Below are 20,412 nucleotides of genomic sequence, written 5' to 3' on the forward strand. Positions count from 1 at the left end.
CTTAGGAGATAAAAAATGGAGCTTGGTCTCGCCTCAGTTGCTTCCAATTTCTGGGGCAGGATTAAAAGGGCACACAAGAAAGGGGCAGATAGTAGACAACAAAGAGGGGCACATAGTATATAGCAGAGACCTGCAGAGACATGGCAAACCAGCAGGTAACACAGAGCAGGGGCAGATAGTATACAGCAGAGAGGGGCACATAGTATATAGCAGAGAGGAGCAGATAGTATTTTGCAGAGAGGAGCACACAATATATGGAAGAGAGAAGCAGATAGTATATAGCAGAAATGAGTGGATAGTATACAGAAGAAGGAAGCAGATGATATACAGCAAAAAAGTATGGATAGTATACAGAAGAGAGGAGAAGAAAGTATACAAAAAAGAGCAGATAGTATACAGTATACAACAGTCCTATAGACACTTGTTCGATGGTAGATATACTACACACACAGATAGAAAAATAGAGATAGTCTATAGTTGTACTTTTTTAATGATATTTTTTAATTATATTTATATCCCCTTGGTCCCCTTGAAAAATGCTCAAGTCTCCCATTGACTTCATTGGGGTTTGTTATTCGAAGTGAGCACTCGAGCATTGGAAAAAGTTTGACTCGAGTAACAAGCACTCAAGCATTTTAGTGCTCGCTCATCTCTAGTGAATACCCCTTTACCATTGCAAAAAAGATAAACCTATAACATTGAACTTTCTGATTTCCTTGAAGTGATCATTATTTTCCTGCTCCTTTGCATATCAATTATCATAGGAGTTATCCAAGATTATGGATACAAATAAGGGTTTTTGCAAACCAAGGATTTTGCCACATATTTTGTCTGGCTAAAAATATTGCTGTAGTGTAAGTAATTGAAGTGCTAAATTGTACATTACAGTCTACTGATGCTACAGCTTGATCTGGTGCCAAAAAAATTAAGTAAAATATAATAGGCACTTGTAGAATGTATGAGTCATGTTAACCAGAATGATTGATTAAAACAAAAAATATTGTGTCTATTACATGGAACTGTTAGAGATACTCTAACGGATATGGCAATATGAGCTTGTTTATATAAGGTTAATAAACTCTACATGTGATACATGTTCCCATGACTTTCTCATGAACAGAAAAACTGATGATGTTATGTGGAATTATGGATTATGATTATATAAATACCTGGAGCATCACTGTAGGAGTCATTCTGTCTGCTGTACAAGATAAGACAATGGATTCATCTAACCATAAGCTCTACCATGTACATGGCTTTGATTCCAGAGAATATCTAGAGAATTATTTTTCAGATAAGCCTGATATGGTCTTTGCAGAGGATTCTTTAATATTTCCCATTGAACAACTTAAAAAAACTTTCCAGTTGGGTATGTAACTTGATTTTTTTTTTGTGATTCACTAGTTTTAAGCAATTGTGAACAATGCAGTTAATATTTGGGTAACTTGTTTTCTAAAGTTGAAAGAGCAGATTGAGCAACCAAAATGCACCAGGTTATTACTGAAAGGAAGCAGAGAAAAGCATAAGTTATATAGTAACTAATATATAATGGGGGAAATTTATCAGAAGTATCTGAGTGCAAAACTGTTCTAGTTGTCTATGGAAACCAATAAGAGCTCAGTTTTAATTTAATAAACAGCTGTGGGAAAATGAAACATGAGCTCTGATTGGTTGCCAAAAGCAACTAGAAAGATTTTACCTTAGGCTGTAATGATAATTATCTCCCATTATCTTAGTTTTAAATTAACCGGTTAAGGACCGGGCCCTTTCCTGTTTTTTCATGTCCATTTTTCACTCCCCACCTTCAAAAATCTATAACTTTTTTATTTTTACACGTAAAGAGCTGTGTGACAGCTTGTTTTCTGCGTAACAAATTGCACTTCATAATGATGGTATTAAATATTCCATGCCATGTACTCGGAAGCGGGAAAAAAATTCCAAATGCAATGAAAATGGTGAAAAAACGCATTTGCGCCATTTTCTTGTGGGCTTGGATATTACGTCTTTCACTGAGCGCCCCAAATGACATGTCTACTTTATTCTTTGGGTCGGTACGATTAAGGGGATACCAAATTTGTATAGGTTTTATAATGTTTTCATACATTTACAAAAATTAAAACCTCCTGTACAAAAATAATTTTTTTGATTTTGCCAACTTCTGGCGCTAATAACTTTTTTATACTATGGTGTACGGAGCTGTGGGTAGTGTCATTTTTTGCGAAATTTGATAATATGTTCAATGATATCATTTTTAGGACTGTATGACCTTTTGATCACTTTTTATAGATTTTTTTAAATTTTTCAAAATGGCAAAAAAGTGCCATTTTCGACTTTGGGCGCTATTTTCCGTTACGGGGTTAAACGCATTGAAAAACCGTTATCATATTTTGATAGATCGGGCATTTTCGGACGCGTCGATACCTGATGTGTTTATGATTTTTACTGTTTATTTATATTTATGTCAGTTCTAGGGAAAGGGGGGTGATTTGAAATTTTAGGTTTTTTTATTATAATTTTTTTTTTTAACTTTTTTTTATTTTTATTTATACTATTTTTCAGACTCCCTAGGGTACTTTAACCCTAGGTTGTCTGATCGATCCTATCATATACTGCCATACTACAGTATGGAAGTATATGGGGATTTTCTTCCTCATTCATTACAATGTGCTATCAGCACATTGTAATGAAGGGGTTAAAACGAAATAGCCTCGAGTCTTCGGAAGACCCGAGGCTACCATGGAGACGGATCGCCGCCCCCCGATGACGTCACGGGGAGCGGCGATCCCAGGTAAGATGGCGGGGCCCATGCGCCGCTATCTGTTTGAGGCTGCCAGCAGCTTTGCCGGCAGCCCACGCTCTGAAAACAGCCGCGATCAGTGCTAGCACCAATCGCGGGTGTTACCGGTAAGCCTTTGCTGTAATATGCAGCAAAGACTTACCGACTATGGAGAGGGCTCAGCCCGTGAGCCCTCTCCATGCAGCGCGACGCGGGCGGTCGCGAACCGGTTAATCTTTGGTTTTCTTTTTGTTTTAATTTTTGGATTTTTTTGATGCATTGTGCTTTTTGTGTGCCTTTTTTCATTTATTCCATAGGTTGTGAAAGTTGTCTCAGGTTTGTCCTATATTTCTTATCAAGGCAGATGTGCTAGTTGGAATTTGGGCATTTTTGGTGCTTGGTGGTTGAATTCTGCAAAAAAACTGTGCCAGCAAAAACTTGATGATAGAAAGTTTCTGTCATGTAGAAGCAAAAAGGCGCAAAAAGGGCATGCATATTCCAAAACACCACTCAGGCAATATATATATATATATATATATATATATATATATATATATATATATATATATATAGAAGAAGTAAAATCCAAGTCAGCACAATCTTATGGACTCCTAATAAGGAGGGGTGCAGCGCCCACAAAGGTTCTGGCTTGATCCTCTTGTAGCTAAATAAAGTAAAAAGCGGGCAGCACTCCATGGTTCAAAATTTCAAAATAAAAGGTGAACTTTATTGAACAAGTGGCGACGTTTCGGTGTGTAACACCTTCATCAAGCCTGATGAAGGTGTTACACACCGAAACGTCGCCACTTGTTCAATAAAGTTCACCTTTTATTTTGAAATTTTGAACCATGGAGTGCTGCCCGCTTTTTACTTTATTTATATATATATATATATATATCATGGTTCCACAATTTCAATAGATTTGCTCTGTGCAGACTTGTATTTTATATATATATATATATGCTACCTGTGAGTCCTTCGGATTATATAATATAATACACATACACATACCACTGGTTACTCCTATTTATAGTATATATAACCAGTCATTCCTCCTCAGTATAGCCTATATGTTACATTTTATGAGAAAAATTGCTTCATTTATAAAAGCTCTTACAGTAAAACAGCCTAAATTGCCCCTAGAAGTCAGTCCTACATCAGCTTTAATTTTTTTTTATATTTCTTTGAAAAAATTATAGCATAGTCTATATTCTTTGCCAGGAGCAACATACACTGTTTTACAGATTTTATAAATGAGGCTAAATTGAAAGTTTAATTAGGTAAATGTGCGTGTAAATGTATATATTTTATTTATTTTCTTATTAAAGTTATTCATTTGTTTTAAGTAATTGCAAGTGACACAATATATGCTTAACTTGTTAACTTGTAGTTTAAAGTGTAGAAGAGCAGACGAGCAACTAAATGCACCAGTTGCTTGGTTATATACAGTGCCGGATTAAGGTTGGTGGGGACCCCTGGGTGCAAAATCTGGTGGGGGCCCATTGAATGTAGTCCAGACAGGGAACAGCAATCTTTATATACTGCTCCCCAGAAATAAATATATACAGCCTCCCCAGTAATCACTTTATACAGCTCCCAGTATTCACTATATGCAGCCCCCCAGCAATAACTATTTAAAGCCCAAAGTAATCCCTATATACAGCTCCCCCAGCACTCACTATATACAGCTTCCCCAGCAATCACTATATACAGCTCCCCCAGCAACCTCTATATACAGTCGCCAGTAATCAAAATATACAGATCCCCCAGCAATCACTATATACAGCTCCGAGGAATAAATATATACAGCCCCCAATATTCATTATATACAGCCCCCAGTAATCACTATATACAGCTGCTCCCCCAGCAATCAATATATACAGCTCCCCAGCAATTACTATATACAGCCTCCCAGTAATAACTATATACAGCCCCAAGAAATCACTGTATGCAGCTCCCAGTGATCTCTATGTACAGCCCCCAGCAATAACTATATTGTCAGCACCTGTCCAGCAAACCGCGCAACCACAACCAAGCTTGGTGCTAGCTGTCAGACTAGGTAGGTGGTGGCGAACTCACCCTGCCACGTCCCTGCGACATCCCTGCGAGCTAAGGCCCTGCCTAAAGCAGATAGACTGCCCTAGCAAGGGTGAACCCACTATCAGGAACCTAACTGACGGTCTCTGAGTGACCCTACAAGATGGCAAGGAAAACCTACTTCGTCTGGCAGCTGCTGGAAGGTGGAGCGGACAGGTAACCGGAATACAGATATAGGAAGGTGGGGTAACACTAGGAGATAAACGATACTGAGGGACAAACAACAGATACAGACAGACATGCGGAGTCAAACAAACCGGGTCAAAACCAAGATGGCGTCAAAGGTACAGATTCGTATAGCAAAGAGAATGGGCAGTAGGCAAAGCAGAAGCCAATACACAGAATAGCAAGAAACGCAATGGCAAGAGCACTAGATACACAGATAGACTGCAATAACCAGCACCAAATGAAGGGGCTGAGCAGAATATAAGGCAGAAATGGACACTACCTCCAGAACTGACTGGCTCAGCCGTCCATCACTCAAACCACAGCTGCAGGCAAAACAATTGCAAGGACACACCCAGCTTTCCCAGGATCAGAAATGGAGCTGTCAATCACAGGCAGCTCTGGGAATGGTTTTCCAGCAAGAAGCCTGAAACCTGATCCCATCAGTACAATTTGCGAGTTCTGACATATGTACAGCCCCCTATAATAGCTATATACAGTCCCCCTACAATAACTATATACAGTCCCCCTATAATAACTATATACAATACCAGTATAATAACAATCTATACAATCCCCCTATAACAACTATATAAAACCCTGTTAAGGATATACAGTCCCCCTATAATAACTTTATACAGTTACCTATAATCACTATATACAGTCCCCATATAATAACTATATAAAGCCCCTATAATAACTTTATATACAGCCGCCTATAATAACTATATACACCCTCTATAATAACTATATAAACCCCCTATTATTAATACATGCATTACCCCTATAATAACTATATACATCCCCCTATAATAACTAACTATATACAGACTCCTATTATAACTACCCTATTTTTAGGCCTATAAGGCACACCAGACTATAAGGCGCACCTCTAATTAATGCCTGCTAAGACATCTAGGTTCATATATAAGGCGCACTGGAGTATAAGGCGCAGGATCAAATGCAGTACCTAAAAATGACCTGCAGGTGGCAGACCTGTGCACAGTTCAAGCCAGCTACACTTCCCGGGAAACTTGTCTTCAGCGTGTCAGAGAGCTCCGATCTCAGAGGTATGGGCTGCTGGGGGTTAATGCAGGGTGATGCAGGAGGGGTTAAGCGGTCTCCCTCTGCCCCTTCTCCTTCCCTCCTCAGGCAGGGTGTTATTCCTGTGGGGTTCCCTGTGGCTCCTGTTACAGGGCTGTCAGGTATGGGGGATTGTTTACCGATGATGATGATGATTGCCTCGTGGTCGGCACTATGGCAGCTCCGGTCTCTCCGTGCTAGGGGAGGGCAGGATGGGCACAATGTTAGTTGTGGTGCCAGGGCACTTCAGGAGCTAGGGACCCTGTATACTGTGTGGGAAGGTGCAGGAAATTTCTGGGGATGGAGCTATTACACACTGGTAAATGTACAGTACATCTTGTCTGTAGTACATTTCTGTATAAGTTCATATATAAGGCGCACCGGCCTATAAGGCCGAAAAATACGGTATATACACTCCCCATAATATCTATATATAGTCCTAGGTAAACTAATAAAATTGTACTCACCTTCCATCGTTCCCCCAATATGCACCATCCTCATCTTCCCTCGGGGTGTCAGGGTGGATATTGGAGGTTCAACAAGATGGCGGTGCCGTGATGTTGCAGTGCTGTGACACACTATACCGCTATCTCGTTGAACCTCCAATCGTTATGGCAGAGAAGGGAACTTATTGTTCCCTCGCTCTGCCATAGACTGCATTCGGGCAGGTCTATTGTGTATGGCCCAAGGAAACCGGACTCAAATATACTGGAGCAGATTTATCAAGCTGTCTGAAAGTCAGCCCATGGCAACCAATCACAGCTCCCCTTTAAAATATTCATGAGCACTGGTAAAATGAAAGCTGAGCTGTAATTGGTTGCCATGGGCAAATAGGAATATTCTTACTTTCAGACAGCTTGACAAATCTGCTCCACTGTCTGCAATTCGGGCGATTCTCCAAAATTTGGTGTGGGCCTCTTTAAGGGCAAAGTGGTGGGGGCTCCGTAGAACGTGCCCCAGGCGCCCCCCTATGATTCCGCCCTGGTTATATACAAGGTAAAATGCTTTTACCCAGAGACAGGTCCTCCAGTTTGAAAATGTATTGATATGTGTGTCACCAAGTACAAAACTGTTTTGTAATATCTCAGATGAGTCAATGGGGGTTATTTATCATAGATTTTCTTTCCCTTTTTAGTTGTGCCTTTTTTTGACTATTCTCCAGTAGAGATGAGCGAACATACTCGTCCGAGCTTGATGCTCGTTCGAGCATTAGCGTACTCGAAACTGCTTGTTGCTCGGACGAATACTTTGCCCGCTCGAGAAAATGGCATCTCCCGCCGTTTTGCTTTTTGGCGGTCAGAAACAGAGCCAATCACAAGCCAAGAGACTCTGCACTCCACCCAGCATGACGTGGTACCCTTACACGTCGATAGCAGTGGTTGGCTGGCCAGATCAGGTGACCCTGGGATAGACTAGCCGCTGCCCGCGCTGCTCGGATCATTCTCTGTCTGGATGCCGCTAGGGAGAGAGCTGCTGCTGGTCAGGGAAAGCGTTAGGGTGTTCTATTAGAATAGTATTAGGCAGGAGTGATTCTACAAGAACCCAACAGCCCTTCTTAGGGCTACAATAACGTTATACTTTTTTTTTTTTTTATTTGCTTGTGGCTGGGCTTGCTGGCACTAGTAGTGCAGCTAGTACCATATTGTGAGGAATTTGCAGGGGGACTTGCTACCGTTGTGTTTAGCTCTTAGTGACACACATATCCACCTCAAACACCAAAGTGGGACAATTTATTAGGGGTTTTAGTAGAATTAGGCAGAGTCTGCTGATTTTTTTTTTTTTTAGCTGTATTTCATTTTATAGCTCAAACTCCTCTTGCAAAGCAGTGTGCTTTCAGTGTAGGCTAGAAAATAGCCATAGGAGAACCCCAACGGCTTACTTAGGCCTACAATAGCGTTATATTTTCCTTTTTTTTGTTTGCTTGTGGCTGGGCTTGCTGGCACTAGTAGTGCAGCTAGTACCATACTGTGAAGAATTTGCTGGGAGACCTGCGACCGTTGTGTTTAGCTCTTAGTGACACGCATATCCACCTCAAACACCAAAGTGGGACAATTTATTAGGGGTTTGAGTAGAATTAGGCAGAGTCTGCTGATTTTTTTTTTTTTTTACCTTTATTTCATTTTATAGCTCAAACTCATCTTGCAAAGCACAAAATCCAGTTGTGTGCTGTCAGTGTAGGTTAGAAACTAGCCATAGCAATAGGATAGCATCGTTTTGTTAAAAAAAATAAAAAACTAAAAAAAAATAAACACAAATTTTTTTTTTTTCAAGTTTACACTTTAATTTGGAAAATGTTTAACCCGAGGGCTAGCGGTAGAGGACGAGGGCGTGGATGTGGGCGTCCAACTACTGCAGGGGTCAGAGGCCGTGGTCCAGGGCGGGGTGAGACACCACCTGCTGATGGGGGAGCAGGGGAACGCCGCAGAGGTACACTCCCTAGGTTCATCATGTCTCAAGTTACTGGGACTCGTGGTAGAGCACTGTTGAGGCCAGAACAGTGCGAAGAGGTGATGCCGTGGATTGCGGACAATGCTTCTAGCCATTTGTCCACCAGTCAGTCTTCCACGCAGTCCACCCATGTCACCGAAATCGGCACTCCCCCAGCTCCTCCACCTCAGCCTCCTTCCCCCCAGTCTGCCCCCTCCCACCAAAATTTGGCAATTGAACCGGCATACTCTGAGGAACTGTTTTCTGGACCCTTCCCACAGTCACAAACCACTTGTCCTGCTGCTGCTGAGCTATTTTCCGATGCCCAGGTATTCCACCAGTCGCAGTCTGTGGGTGATGATGACATTATTCAAGTAGTGGAAGAAGTGTTTAAAGAGGTGTCGGACGATGAGGAGACACGGTTGTCAGACAGTGGTGAAGTTGTTGTCAGGGCAGGAAGTCCGAGGGGGGAGCAGACTGAGGGATCGGAGGATGATGAGGTGACAGACCCAAGCTGGGTTGATAGGCCGGGTGAACACAGTGCTTCTGAGACGGAGGCGAGTCCTATAGCAGAACAGGTTGGAAGAGGCAGTGGTGGGGCCAGACGGAAACCCCATCTCCCGTGCGAAAACCCCATCTTCGCCTCCACGATCCTCCACAGCATCCACCAGCGTTCATATCTCCATACACCAGACGCTGGAGCGCAAAAGGAGGTATAGCGCAACCCACCCACACGCCCAAGCCCTCAACGTCCACATCTCCAAGTTGCTTAGCCTGGAGAGATGCTGCCCTATAGGCTGGTAGAGACCGAGGCCTTTCGAAACCTCATGGCGGCGGCTGCCCCTCGGTATTCGGTCCCCAGCCGCCACTACTTTTCCCGATGTGCCGTCCCAGCCCTGCACAAGCACGTGTCAGAGAACATCCTCCGTGCCCTGACCAACGCCGTTTCTGACAAGGTCCACCTGACCACGGACACGTGGACGAGTGCTGCCTGGCAGGGCCACTATATATCGCTGACGGCACATTGGGTTAACTTGGTGGAGGCTGGGACCGAGTCTGACCCTGGGGCTGGTCATATACTGCCGACGCCGAGGATTGCGGGGCCTACCTCGGTCCAGGTCTCAAAGGCCTACTATGCCTCCTCCTCCTCCCACCCCTCCTCCACCTCCTCCTCTGAATTACCATCCGTGGGCATGGCGCCATCAGTTGGTAGCTCTAGGCACAGCAGCAGTGCCATCGCTAAGCGACAGCAGGCGGTGCTCAAACTGCTGAGCCTAGGCGATAAAAGGCACACCGCCCAAGAGTTATTACAGGGCATCACGGCGCAGACTGATCTGTGGCTGGCACCGCTGAACCTGAAGCCAGGCATGGTTGTGTGTGACAACGGCCGTAAGCTGGTGGCAGCTCTGCAACTCGGCAGACTGACACATGAGCCATGCCTGGCCCATGTGTTAAATCTCATAGTTCAGCGTTTCCTCAAGACATACCCCAATCTGTCTGATTTGCTCACGAATGTGCGCCGCATCTGTGCGCATTTCAGGAAGTCCAGCACAGATGCTGCCACTCTCAGGGCAGCGCAGCGCCGCCTCCAACTGCCCGCTCACCGACTGTTGTGCGACGTGCCCACGAGGTGGAATTCAACACTAACCATGTTATCCAGAGTTTACCAGCAGCGCAGAGCAATTGTAGACTGCCAGATGTCAACTTCCACCAGAACTGGTAGTCAGGTCAGTCAGCTTCCTCAAGTCTACAATGAGGAGTGGACGTGGATGTCTGATATCTGTCAGGTGCTGAGTAACTTTGAGGAGTCAACACAGATGGTCAGTGGTGATGCCGCCATCATCAGCTTTACCATCTTGCTGCTTGGCCTGTTGAAAAACTCTCTGGTCAGCATGAAGTCGGAAGCTTTGCGCTCGTCACAAGAGACGGGGGAAGAAGATTCCCTTGTTGATAGCCAAAGCACCCTTAGGTCTGTTTCTCAGCGCATATCGGAGGAGGTGGAGGAGGATGAGGAGGAAGAGGAGGAGAATGTTGACGAGACAGAAGAGGGGACCATTGTTCAGTCCTTCACTGTTCAGCATGTATGGGCAGAAGAAGATGAGTTGGAGGAGTTGGAGGAGGAGGAAATGGACAGTCAGGCCAGTGAGGGGAGTGAATTCTTGCGCGTTGGGACTCTGGCGCATATGGCAGATTTTATGCTAAGCTGCCTATCCCGTGACCCTTGCGTTCAAAGAATTTATTCCAGCAACGATTACTGGGTATTCACTCTCCTGGACCCACGGTACAAGCAAAATCTTTCCGCTCTCATCCCTGTAGAGGAAAGGAGTGTGAGAATGCATGAATACCAGCAGGCCCTGGTGCACAAGCTGAAACAGTATTTCCCTTCTGACAGCGCTAGCGGCAGAGGGCGTACTTCTGCGGGACAAGTAGCGAGGGAGAGTAGGCGAACAGGCAGCTTGTCCAGCACTGGCAGGGGTACGCTTTACAAGGCTTTTGCCAGTTTTATGTCACCCCAGCAAGACACTGTCACCTGTCCCCAGTCTCGGCAGAGTAGGGCTGATCTTTACAGAAAGATGGTGAGGGAGTACGTAGCTGACCATACCATCGTCCTAAATGATCACACAGCTCCCTACAACTACTGGGTTTCAAAGCTGGACATGTGGCACGAACTTCGGGTTCTTGCCTGCCCTGCCGCTAGCGTGTTGTCCGAGCGGGTTTTCAGTGCAGCTGGTGGCATCATCACCGATAAGCGTACACGCCTGTCGACTGACAGCGCTGACAGGCTGACGCTTATCAAGATGAATAAAGCCTGGATTTCTCCGCATTTCCATTCTCCACCAGGTGAAAGAAGCTGAACCTGAATAATGTATGCACTCCTCCTCCTCATTGTCCTCCTTCTCCTCCTCTTTGTACACTAAAGCAGAGGAAACTGGCTATTTTTTTGCCAGGGCCAACTGGCTCTGGCTATAGTACTCTATGTATTTAATTTTTCTGGAGGGCCAACTACCCTGTCCTCTGTTTTAAACAATTTTTGGGAGTGCCACATACAGGCACTCAATCTATGTAATTTTTCTGGAGGACCAGCTACCTGCTCCTCTGGTTTGAAAACTTTTTTGGACTGCCACATACAGGCACTCAATTTATTTAATCTTTTTGGAGGACCAGCTACCTGCTCCTCTGCTTTGAAAACTTTTTTGGACTACCACATACAGGCACTCAATCTATGTAATTTTTCTGGAGGACCAGCTACCTGCTCCTCTGGTTTGAAAACTTTTTTGGACTGCCACATACAGGCACTCAATTTATTTAATCTTTTTGGAGGACCAGCTACCTGCTCCTCTGGTTTGAAAACTTTTTTGGACTGCCACATACAGGCACTATCCAAATTAAATTGTCTCCATAGCAGCCTCCACACGTCGTCTTTTTAGCTGCCTTCACACGTTGTCTCCATTGCTACCTCCACACGTCATCGCCATAGCTGCCTCCAAAAGTAGTCCATATAGCTGCCTCCATACATGGTCCCCTTATCAAACGAGCTATGTCAGACAGAATTTTGGATTGTTTTCATGGCTTCCATGTTAACTTTGTCGCCACCCTGCTGTGTAATCCACAAAATATACTGGCAAACTTTTATCATTTACCAATATTATTTCAGCGCTTCTTGCGCATCTGTTTACATTCCCCTCACCTGCCAGAACCCAAACTTATAAGAACGCTACTACACTTGATCTTATACAAAAGGTTCTTAGAAGTGCTGTTTGGGGAGTAGCCTAGAGACAGGGGCTTGGATTGGCGAAAGCTCGCCTGGCAGCGGAGCGCCAGCTCCATCCCAAGATCCAACTAACATAGTTTTAACTGCAGCACCTTTAATCTACTACTAGTTCACTGCCTCCATACATGGTCCCCTTATCAAACGAGCTGTGTCAGGCAGAATTTTGGGTTGTTTTCATGGCTTCCACATCAAACTTGTTAACTTTGTCGCCACCCTGCTGTGTAATCCACAAAATATACTGGCAAACTTTTATCATTTACCAATATTATTTCAGCGCTTCTTGCGCATCTGTTTACATTCCCCTCACCCGCCATATCCTAAACTTTTAAAAACGCTACTACACTTGATCTTATACAAAAGGTTCTTAAAAGTGCTGTATGGGGAGTAGCCTAGAGACAGGGGCTTGGATTGGCGAAAGCTCGCCTGGCAGCGGAGCGCCAGCTCCATCCCAAGATCCAACTAACATAGTTTTAACTGCAGCACCTTTAATCTACTACTAGTTCACTGCCTCCATACATGGTCCCCTTATCAAACGAGCTGTGTCAGGCAGAATTTTGGGTTGTTTTCATGGCTTCCTCATCAAACTTGTTAACTTTGTCGCCACCCTGCTGTGTAATCCACAAAATATACTGGCAAACTTTTTTCATTTACCGATATTATTTGAGCGCTTCTTGCTCACCTCCTTTGGTTCCTCTCTGCCACCCATTGGTTTTAAGCCTGAGTCCATTTGGGGTATGTTGCCAAGACACTCTCTAGCCTGCCGCTGCTGCCGCTGCCTCTGCATAGTCCCCTATAGTGTCAGGGTCAATTATTGGATGTTTTAGATGCTATCTAGCCTCATTCGGTCACTCTGTCATTGCCATGCTGTTGCCCATACTTTTGGCATAATGGTGCGATTAAGCAGCCTCAGAGGCATCCATGCATGCTGCCCCTGCTGTTTCCTGTCCATTTCCGTGGTGTTTCCATCCTCTTCTGAGGTTCCCAGGTGCTTGGCCAAGCTTCCCTGTGCAGATCCTTGGTCCCCTTGAAAAATGCTTGAGTCTCCCATTGACTTCAATGGGGCTTGTTATTCGAGACGAGCACTCGAGCATCGGGAAAAGTTCGTCTCGAATAACGAGTACCCGAGCATTTTAGTGCTCGCTCATCTCTATTCTCCAGATTGTAAAAATGTAAAGAAGTTGTTGGCTGCCTCAGCTCTGTCATATTTATCTTAGCGGGGCAGATGTGCTTGCAGAAATTTGGGCCTTTTTGCTCAAATTCACTGAATTGCACAAAAAGCATACATTTATGCCATCAAAACCTTGGAGAGAAGAAAAAAGGCACAACAAAAGTAAAAAAATAAGGACATAAAAATGAATTATCAAATTTGGCACAAAACCATTAAGATAAAAAAAATAAACAAAAAAGAACAATAGAAAACATGGAGCATAACCTCATTGAATTTATTAGAACTTGAGCTTATTGACCATCTCTGGTAATTTCCAACTATTTTGAAAATGTTAAACTTTTAAAGGCATTAAACTCTATAAATTTTGAATTATGGTGATCATATTCACCCAAATAATAAGAAAAGTATATGTCATATGGACTGAAAAAAGAAACCGGAAAAATTAGAGCCAAAAGAATATGTGGGATCTGCATTCTTTTAATCAATTTTATTCCAGCTTCCCGGTCCCCTACTTAAGAACACTCGACTTACATACGACCCCTAGTTACAAATGGACCTCTGGATATTGGTAATTTATTCTACTTTAGTCCTATCCTACAATGATCAGCTGTAACAGTTATCAAAGGTATCTGTAATGAAGATTTAGTGTTAATCCTGATTCTTATGACAACCCAACATTTTTAAAATCCAATTGTCGACCAAATGATAGAAATAGATTGTTCTTCTCTCAACTCACAACAGTACTCTTTTAAGAGATCAATGTGCCCTAAAAATAGTTGGAGGGGAATTAAACACAGCAATGTTGCCAATTGAGGATCGTAAGCAACAAGACAGATCCCACAACACAGCACTACACACCAGTAGAGTGTCAGAGAGAATATTGCCGGACTTAGTGACTCAAATAGGGCTAAAAGATACATGGCGAATACTCCATCCAGACGAGAGGTAATTTTCTCACTACTAGCACCCGCATTTTAGCTGGTCGCGTATAGACTGCATACTCCTATCCGATGAGGCATGTCAAAGACTGCTCGCTTCGGAAATAGGGGAATTGGTAATATCGTATCACGCCCCAGTTCAGATTGATTTACATGACGTGCAGCCAAAAGGTACCGATATTTTGTGGCACTTTCTAACTTTCCTAACAAAAGATGATGCCTTCACAGAAATCCTAGAGGGGTGGTGGACGTAGTATGATTATGAAAATAGTATACACAAAGAAGACCCCACACAATATGGGTCTCAGCTAAAACAGTGCTCGGGGGTAAGCTGATGGCCTGTGTAGCCAATATTAAAAAAAAGACTGAACAACACTACTTGAAAGCCAGTGAAGTACTGAGGGCGACATATACCAATCACCTAAAAGACCAAACCCCAGACACAAAAATTGCATGGGATCAGGCTAGGTCAAACTATGATCTCTGGTTAGATAAGAGGGAAGAGATGCATCGTCAGGCTTTTGAATCAGAGTTGTTTCGCCATGGTAATAAATCAGGTTGCTTATTGGCGAGATTGGCGAAAGGTAGATTCACACCAACACATGTACAGGCACTACGGACCAATATGGGAAGCATAGCCTCAACACCGGAAGAGGTTAACAAAACCTTTCAAGATTACTACAAGGCACTGTACAAGGACGAGGTACAAGGAATAGAGGGAGGTCCTCATTTTCTATCTCAAGTCACACTTCCCAAACTTACTTCCCCACAGTTAGAACCTCTCAACAGAGAAATAACCATAGAAGAAGTAAGCAGAGCCATTAGTGATTTAAAGAATAGCAAGGCCCCAGGACCTGATGGCTACACGGTGGAGTTTTATAAAACCCTGAAAAAACAAATAACCCCTTTGTTGAACACCTACTTTAATACTCTGCTACAGGGAGGCGAGATCCCTAGACATTCAAAAACTGCATATATAAATTGATACCAAAAGAAGGGAAAGATCCCTTGAATCCAGGGTCATACCGCCCAATTTCCCTAATAGACCAGGACGTAAAGCTGCTCACTAAAATCATGGCGGCGAGACTATCACTCTACATGCCCCAACTGATAGGGGAGTCGCAAGTGGGCTTCATAAGGGGGAGAGCAGCGGTAACAAATATAAGAAAAGTAATGACGGTGTTGGACAGAATAAAGTGCAGTCCGCAGCCCGGGGAACATCTAGCAATATTAGCACTAGACGCAGAGAAAGCGTTTAATAACATAAGATGGCCCTGGTTGTGGACTGTACTTGGGAGATTTGGGATATCAGGGAAATTCAGCACATTGTTAAGAAGTCTACATGACTCCCCCAGGGCCAGGATATTCACGGGAGGCTTTCTTTCAACCCAATTCGAGTTGCAAAAAGGAACCCGGCAGGGATGCCCGTTATCGCCCCTCTTATTTGATCTTGCCCTAGAACCATTGGCAAGGTCCCTAGAAGACTCAAATCTATACAGGGGTATTGCAGTAGGAGACAAAGAAGTGAAGCTGGCCCTATTCGCCGATGACATACTTCTTTTTCTCTCCAATCCAAGGCATCACCTCGATAGGGTCTTGAAGCATGTGGCAGAGTTTGGTAAGTTTGCGGGCTTCAGCATTAACGCTTCAAAAAGTGAGTTGTTAGAACTCGGACTGAGTAGTCCGACTGTTGCCTGGCCACCCACACTACAAATAAGGGGAGTAGCATCCAATTTGACATACCTAGGGATTCAGGTGGGTCGTACGCCAGATTCCATATATTCCCTAAACTATCCCCCTCTCATAAGGAAAATGTTAAGGGAGCTTGAACATTGGCAGCAACTCCCGTTGACAACGATGGGGAGATGCCATCTCATAAAGATGATCACTTTTCCCAGAATGTTATATCAATTGCAAACTATACCTGTGTTGTTAAAACTCACAGATGTGAATAGTTTGATGCAGGCTTTTCAGAACTTCATCTGGAGAGGAAAGAGACCTCGGATAGCGGCAAAGAAATGAATGCTACGGAAAACAGAAGTGGGGGTCAATTAGCCAAACCTGAGGGGTTATAACCTGGCAAGCTTATTTAGACACGTTATAGATTGGATCCATGACACATCCAAATATTCAAACACAACATTAGAAAGGGCATTGGCAGAACCACATGACATAGTGACACAAATGCATGTTAGCTATTCAAAATGGCCCCTTATCGCAAAACAGTCAATTGTCCTGCGCGATACGCTGGAAAGAGGTGAGGAAACTATATAACTTGCCATATCAGGTTTCTATGGCAAACACAGATCTATGGCATTGGCTATGGTCCTGCACTAACATCCAAGATTTCTGGAACCAAATTGGAGATCACGTACAAGATAAGTGGAGAATTAACTTACCCTTAGACCCACTGCTCCTCATTTTTCATGATGTAGAAGGGGACGGGAGTCGAGAAGAGGAACTTAACATTAGCACAGATATACACGCATTTCTATTATCAGCAAAGCGGGTGATTATGAATCACTGGATAAAACAGTCTATGCCATCTGTAGCAGAAGTTGTAGCTCAAATGGGATGCATAGTTCGCATGGATAGACTAGAAACAATGAGGCACAAGGAAAAGCAGACAAAGGGTTTCTTCCGGAAATGGAAGACCTTCATTACTACGCACATGACTAGACCAGAAATAGTAGAGCTGGTGACTCCGTTCAATCTGACAACATGGTATAACATGGGAGTACTCAGGAACTCCCTGGAAGCCCTCCAAATATAAAAGATGTCAGAAAGCAGATAGTCAAGTAGGAAGAGACTACAGTCAGATCTAAATACGGAAACATTAAACACCACGTCCCCCAGGGATTTGGACAGTGGGTCCAGGGAAGAACGAACAAACACCCTCTCCCCATGCACTATTCTGCAATTATATGTAATATACAGAAATATTGTACCAAGGCAATACGCATATTGTGTATGATACAAGATGATAGAATATAAAACTGTATAAATTCTGATACTGTCACATTGATTATCAGACTTAAGACTTGTTATGTATGATGTCACATGTATGTTGAAAATTCAATAAAATGTGTTAAAAAAAAAAAAATCCAATTGTCACAAAGACCAAAAAAGTTCTGGCTGGGGTTACAATGATAAAGTATACAGTTCTGACTTACATACAAATTCAACTTAAGAACAAACCTCCAGATCCTATCTTGTACGTAACCCGGGGAATGCCTGTACATGGAATATTAATTGTTCTACAGATTACTCATATGCCTCTGTAACCAGATGCACAAAAAAGTTATGGCTTTTGTAAGGTAGGAGTAAAAATCATAAAAGAGCTGCTATTTTGAGTGGTTAATGGACACCTCTCATTTTCACTATTAGAGTCAATCTCCATTTTTTAAATCTGACATGGGAATGCTTTATCTTTACATATTGTACATATTGTACTACATGTAAGTTTTCTTTGTTAAAAATGTTTTTTTGTCTTTTCATGAAAAAGTGAAATTCTGATCATTTTGTTTTATGCATGCTCTGGGAATAGACAGATGGCACAGATAGTCAGCCCTAGGACTAAACTCCCTTTCCAGCTATCGCTGTCTGTTTGCCTCCCCTACAGTAAGCAGTAGGGGACGTCTAGTCCACCTTTTTCTTCTAGTGCTAAAGTGAAAAACACAGACACTAATAAAAGACAAAACAAACAAGAAGGAATAGTCAAAAGAATGGGCCAAAACCAAGAGGACAAACCCTGTACAAAATCAAAAGGAAAATGGTTAGTCTTAATACAAGTAATGGGTCAAGATAACAGATTACAGTACCAGACTGAAAAAGACAGTATGAACAGGAGATAACTAAGTATTAAACTATATCAGGCAGAGAGTACTGATCAGGGAGTGTTTATATGGGAATCTATTGCCCCAGTCTGGAAACAATTGTAGCAGGTTTGCAGGAGACAGACAGGGGGGTGCAATTCAATCAAGGCTGTCAGGGGAAAGAATACACCAGTGTTAACAGTAACACAAACTAACCAAACAGACATATCTGTGTATCATTCGCTGTACCTTACTTGTATGTAACATTTTGGAGTTAAAGTGATGCAGCCTTTTGATCCCTTTATATTAATGTTCGGGGGAAAATAATAATTGGGAAAATTGATTTTGTTTTGAAGTTTTCTTATGAATAATTGGGGTAGGGAGGAGCAGTGGCATTTGACCATGGCATGTAAGGTATTAACACTCAAAATCACTGTTATCTCTGACCACAGATGTTGCAGCTGTGCATGAGTAAAAGTTTGTCTGCCTGGATCAGACATAGACAGCACTTTGCGCTAAGTCACGGATGAAAGTAATGTATATGTGCATCGCTGGCAGTCTATATTTCATGTTTCAGTATGATTTTTATTTATACAGGTCATATTAAAGGAGATATCTTGATAGACATCTGCATGGGTTCCTTTATTCATCATCTGTATTCAGCCTGTGAGTTTTTCAAGCACATGATAGTCCTGAAGGTCAATGACAGATGCATCCTGGAGCTGAAGAGATGGGTGGACACACGTACAGGAGCATTTCACTGGGGACATGCTGCACAAATTCATGCAGAGATAGAAGGAAAAAGGTGATATATTTGTCAAAATATTAGAAGAAACACTTTTATTGTCCTTATTGCCACCATATGCTTTGCCCATTCTAAGAATAGTGGCTGCCAGCTCTGCTTCTTTATGCTGACCCATCATCTCCTTTCCTATTTATACCACTGGCTCCCACTGTATATAAAAATAGTGTTAGAAGGCTACAGTATAAGCTTGAAACTTATCCAAAGAGCCTTGTCTCAATTCAAATGTATCCATCAATATTAGAAACTAAATACCCAGTGTGGACTACTAAGCTATCATGCTTTTATGGTTCACTGTTCACTGAGAATCACTTTTCACTTTTTGTATTTCTTTCAGTGACCAGTTAGAAGATAAAGAAGGAAAAGTGCGATCTGCGCTTCAACATGTTGTGAAATGTGACCCTGAGAAAGAGAATATAACAGAACCAATAGATTTGCCACCAGCCGATTGTATCATCAGCTCTCTTCTCCTGGCAGCTATTAGCAAAAATAAAGATGATTACATCAGATATCTCCGAAAGTTCACAAAAATGTTAAAACCAGGAGGACACTTTATATTAGTTGAGCTTTTAGAAACAACATATTTGACAATCAGGAAAGACAAGCTACATATGCTCAAATATGATGAGGAGTTTGCCAGGAAAGCTCTAATTGGAGAAGGTTTTGTTATTGATCACTGTGAGGTTAAAAAGAGAACAAATGTCAGTGATTTGACTGATTATAAGGGGGTCATGTTCATTGTAGCTCACAAGGTGAACTAGAAGGTCTAAGTAAGTCTATTAAAGGTAAACATTTTTTGGTGGGGGGTGCAAAAAGAAATGAATTCTGTAATTGATATTTAACTTATTTTACTAAACCATATAAAGCATACCGTATTTTCCGGGCCATTAGGCGCACCAGAATATAAGGCGCATCAGTCCGATGCGCCTTATATATGTAATAATTCCATATATAAGGCACATCGGACTATAAGGCGCAGGGTCCGGGGGCGTGGCGGAGGTCCGGGGGCGGAGCGGAGTCCCGACGGGACGAGACGCTACACGACGCCGAGACGAGACGCGGAACGCGGGGAAGGTGAGCGGGGAAGGTGAGGGGGAGGTGGAAAATGGCATACTTACATAGGTCCCCGCTACCGGAGACAGCAGATCTCCAGCGGGAACTGCAGACCGACGCGGCAGAAGTTGTTCGTGCCGCGTGGTCTGCAGTTCCCGCTGGAGATCTGCTGTCTCCGGTAGCGGGGACCTATGTAAGTAGGGTCCGCTGCCCTCCTATAGGGCGCACCGGACTATAAGGCGCACTTTGGATTTCCAAGGAAATCCAAGGCTTTTATGTGCGCCTTATAGTCCGGAAAATACGGTAGTTAACAGGG

The 20,412-nt window shown here is 43.1% G+C and overlaps 1 protein-coding gene across 1 annotated transcript; it reads left to right on the forward strand.

Moving 5' to 3' along the window:
- The first annotated feature begins 1,218 nt into the window (after window positions 1–1,218).
- On the forward strand, window positions 1,219–20,095 carry LOC140065737 (nicotinamide N-methyltransferase-like). The gene is made up of 3 exons (XM_072113311.1): window positions 1,219–1,369; window positions 18,839–19,046; window positions 19,381–20,095. Exons 1-3 carry the CDS (start codon window positions 1,219–1,221, stop codon window positions 19,802–19,804), a joined length of 783 nt encoding a protein of 260 aa, XP_071969412.1. The 3' UTR covers window positions 19,805–20,095.
- Window positions 20,096–20,412: the final 317 nt, after the last annotated feature.

The sequence above is a fragment of the Engystomops pustulosus genome, chromosome 6 (genome assembly GCF_040894005.1).
Source record: "Engystomops pustulosus chromosome 6, aEngPut4.maternal, whole genome shotgun sequence".
Classification (NCBI taxonomy): domain Eukaryota; kingdom Metazoa; phylum Chordata; class Amphibia; order Anura; family Leptodactylidae; genus Engystomops; species Engystomops pustulosus.

Excerpts from the sequence above, each read along its gene's own strand:
- LOC140065737 (XM_072113311.1), top strand. The coding sequence starts at position 1,219 with ATGGATTCATCTAACCATAAGCTCTACCATGTACATGGCTTTGATTCC. Across the intron at positions 1,370-18,838 it reads TAAAAAAACTTTCCAGTTGG|GTCATATTAAAGGAGATATC; the intron begins GTATGTAACTTG and ends TTATTTATACAG. Across the intron at positions 19,047-19,380 it reads GCAGAGATAGAAGGAAAAAG|TGACCAGTTAGAAGATAAAG; the intron begins GTGATATATTTG and ends TATTTCTTTCAG.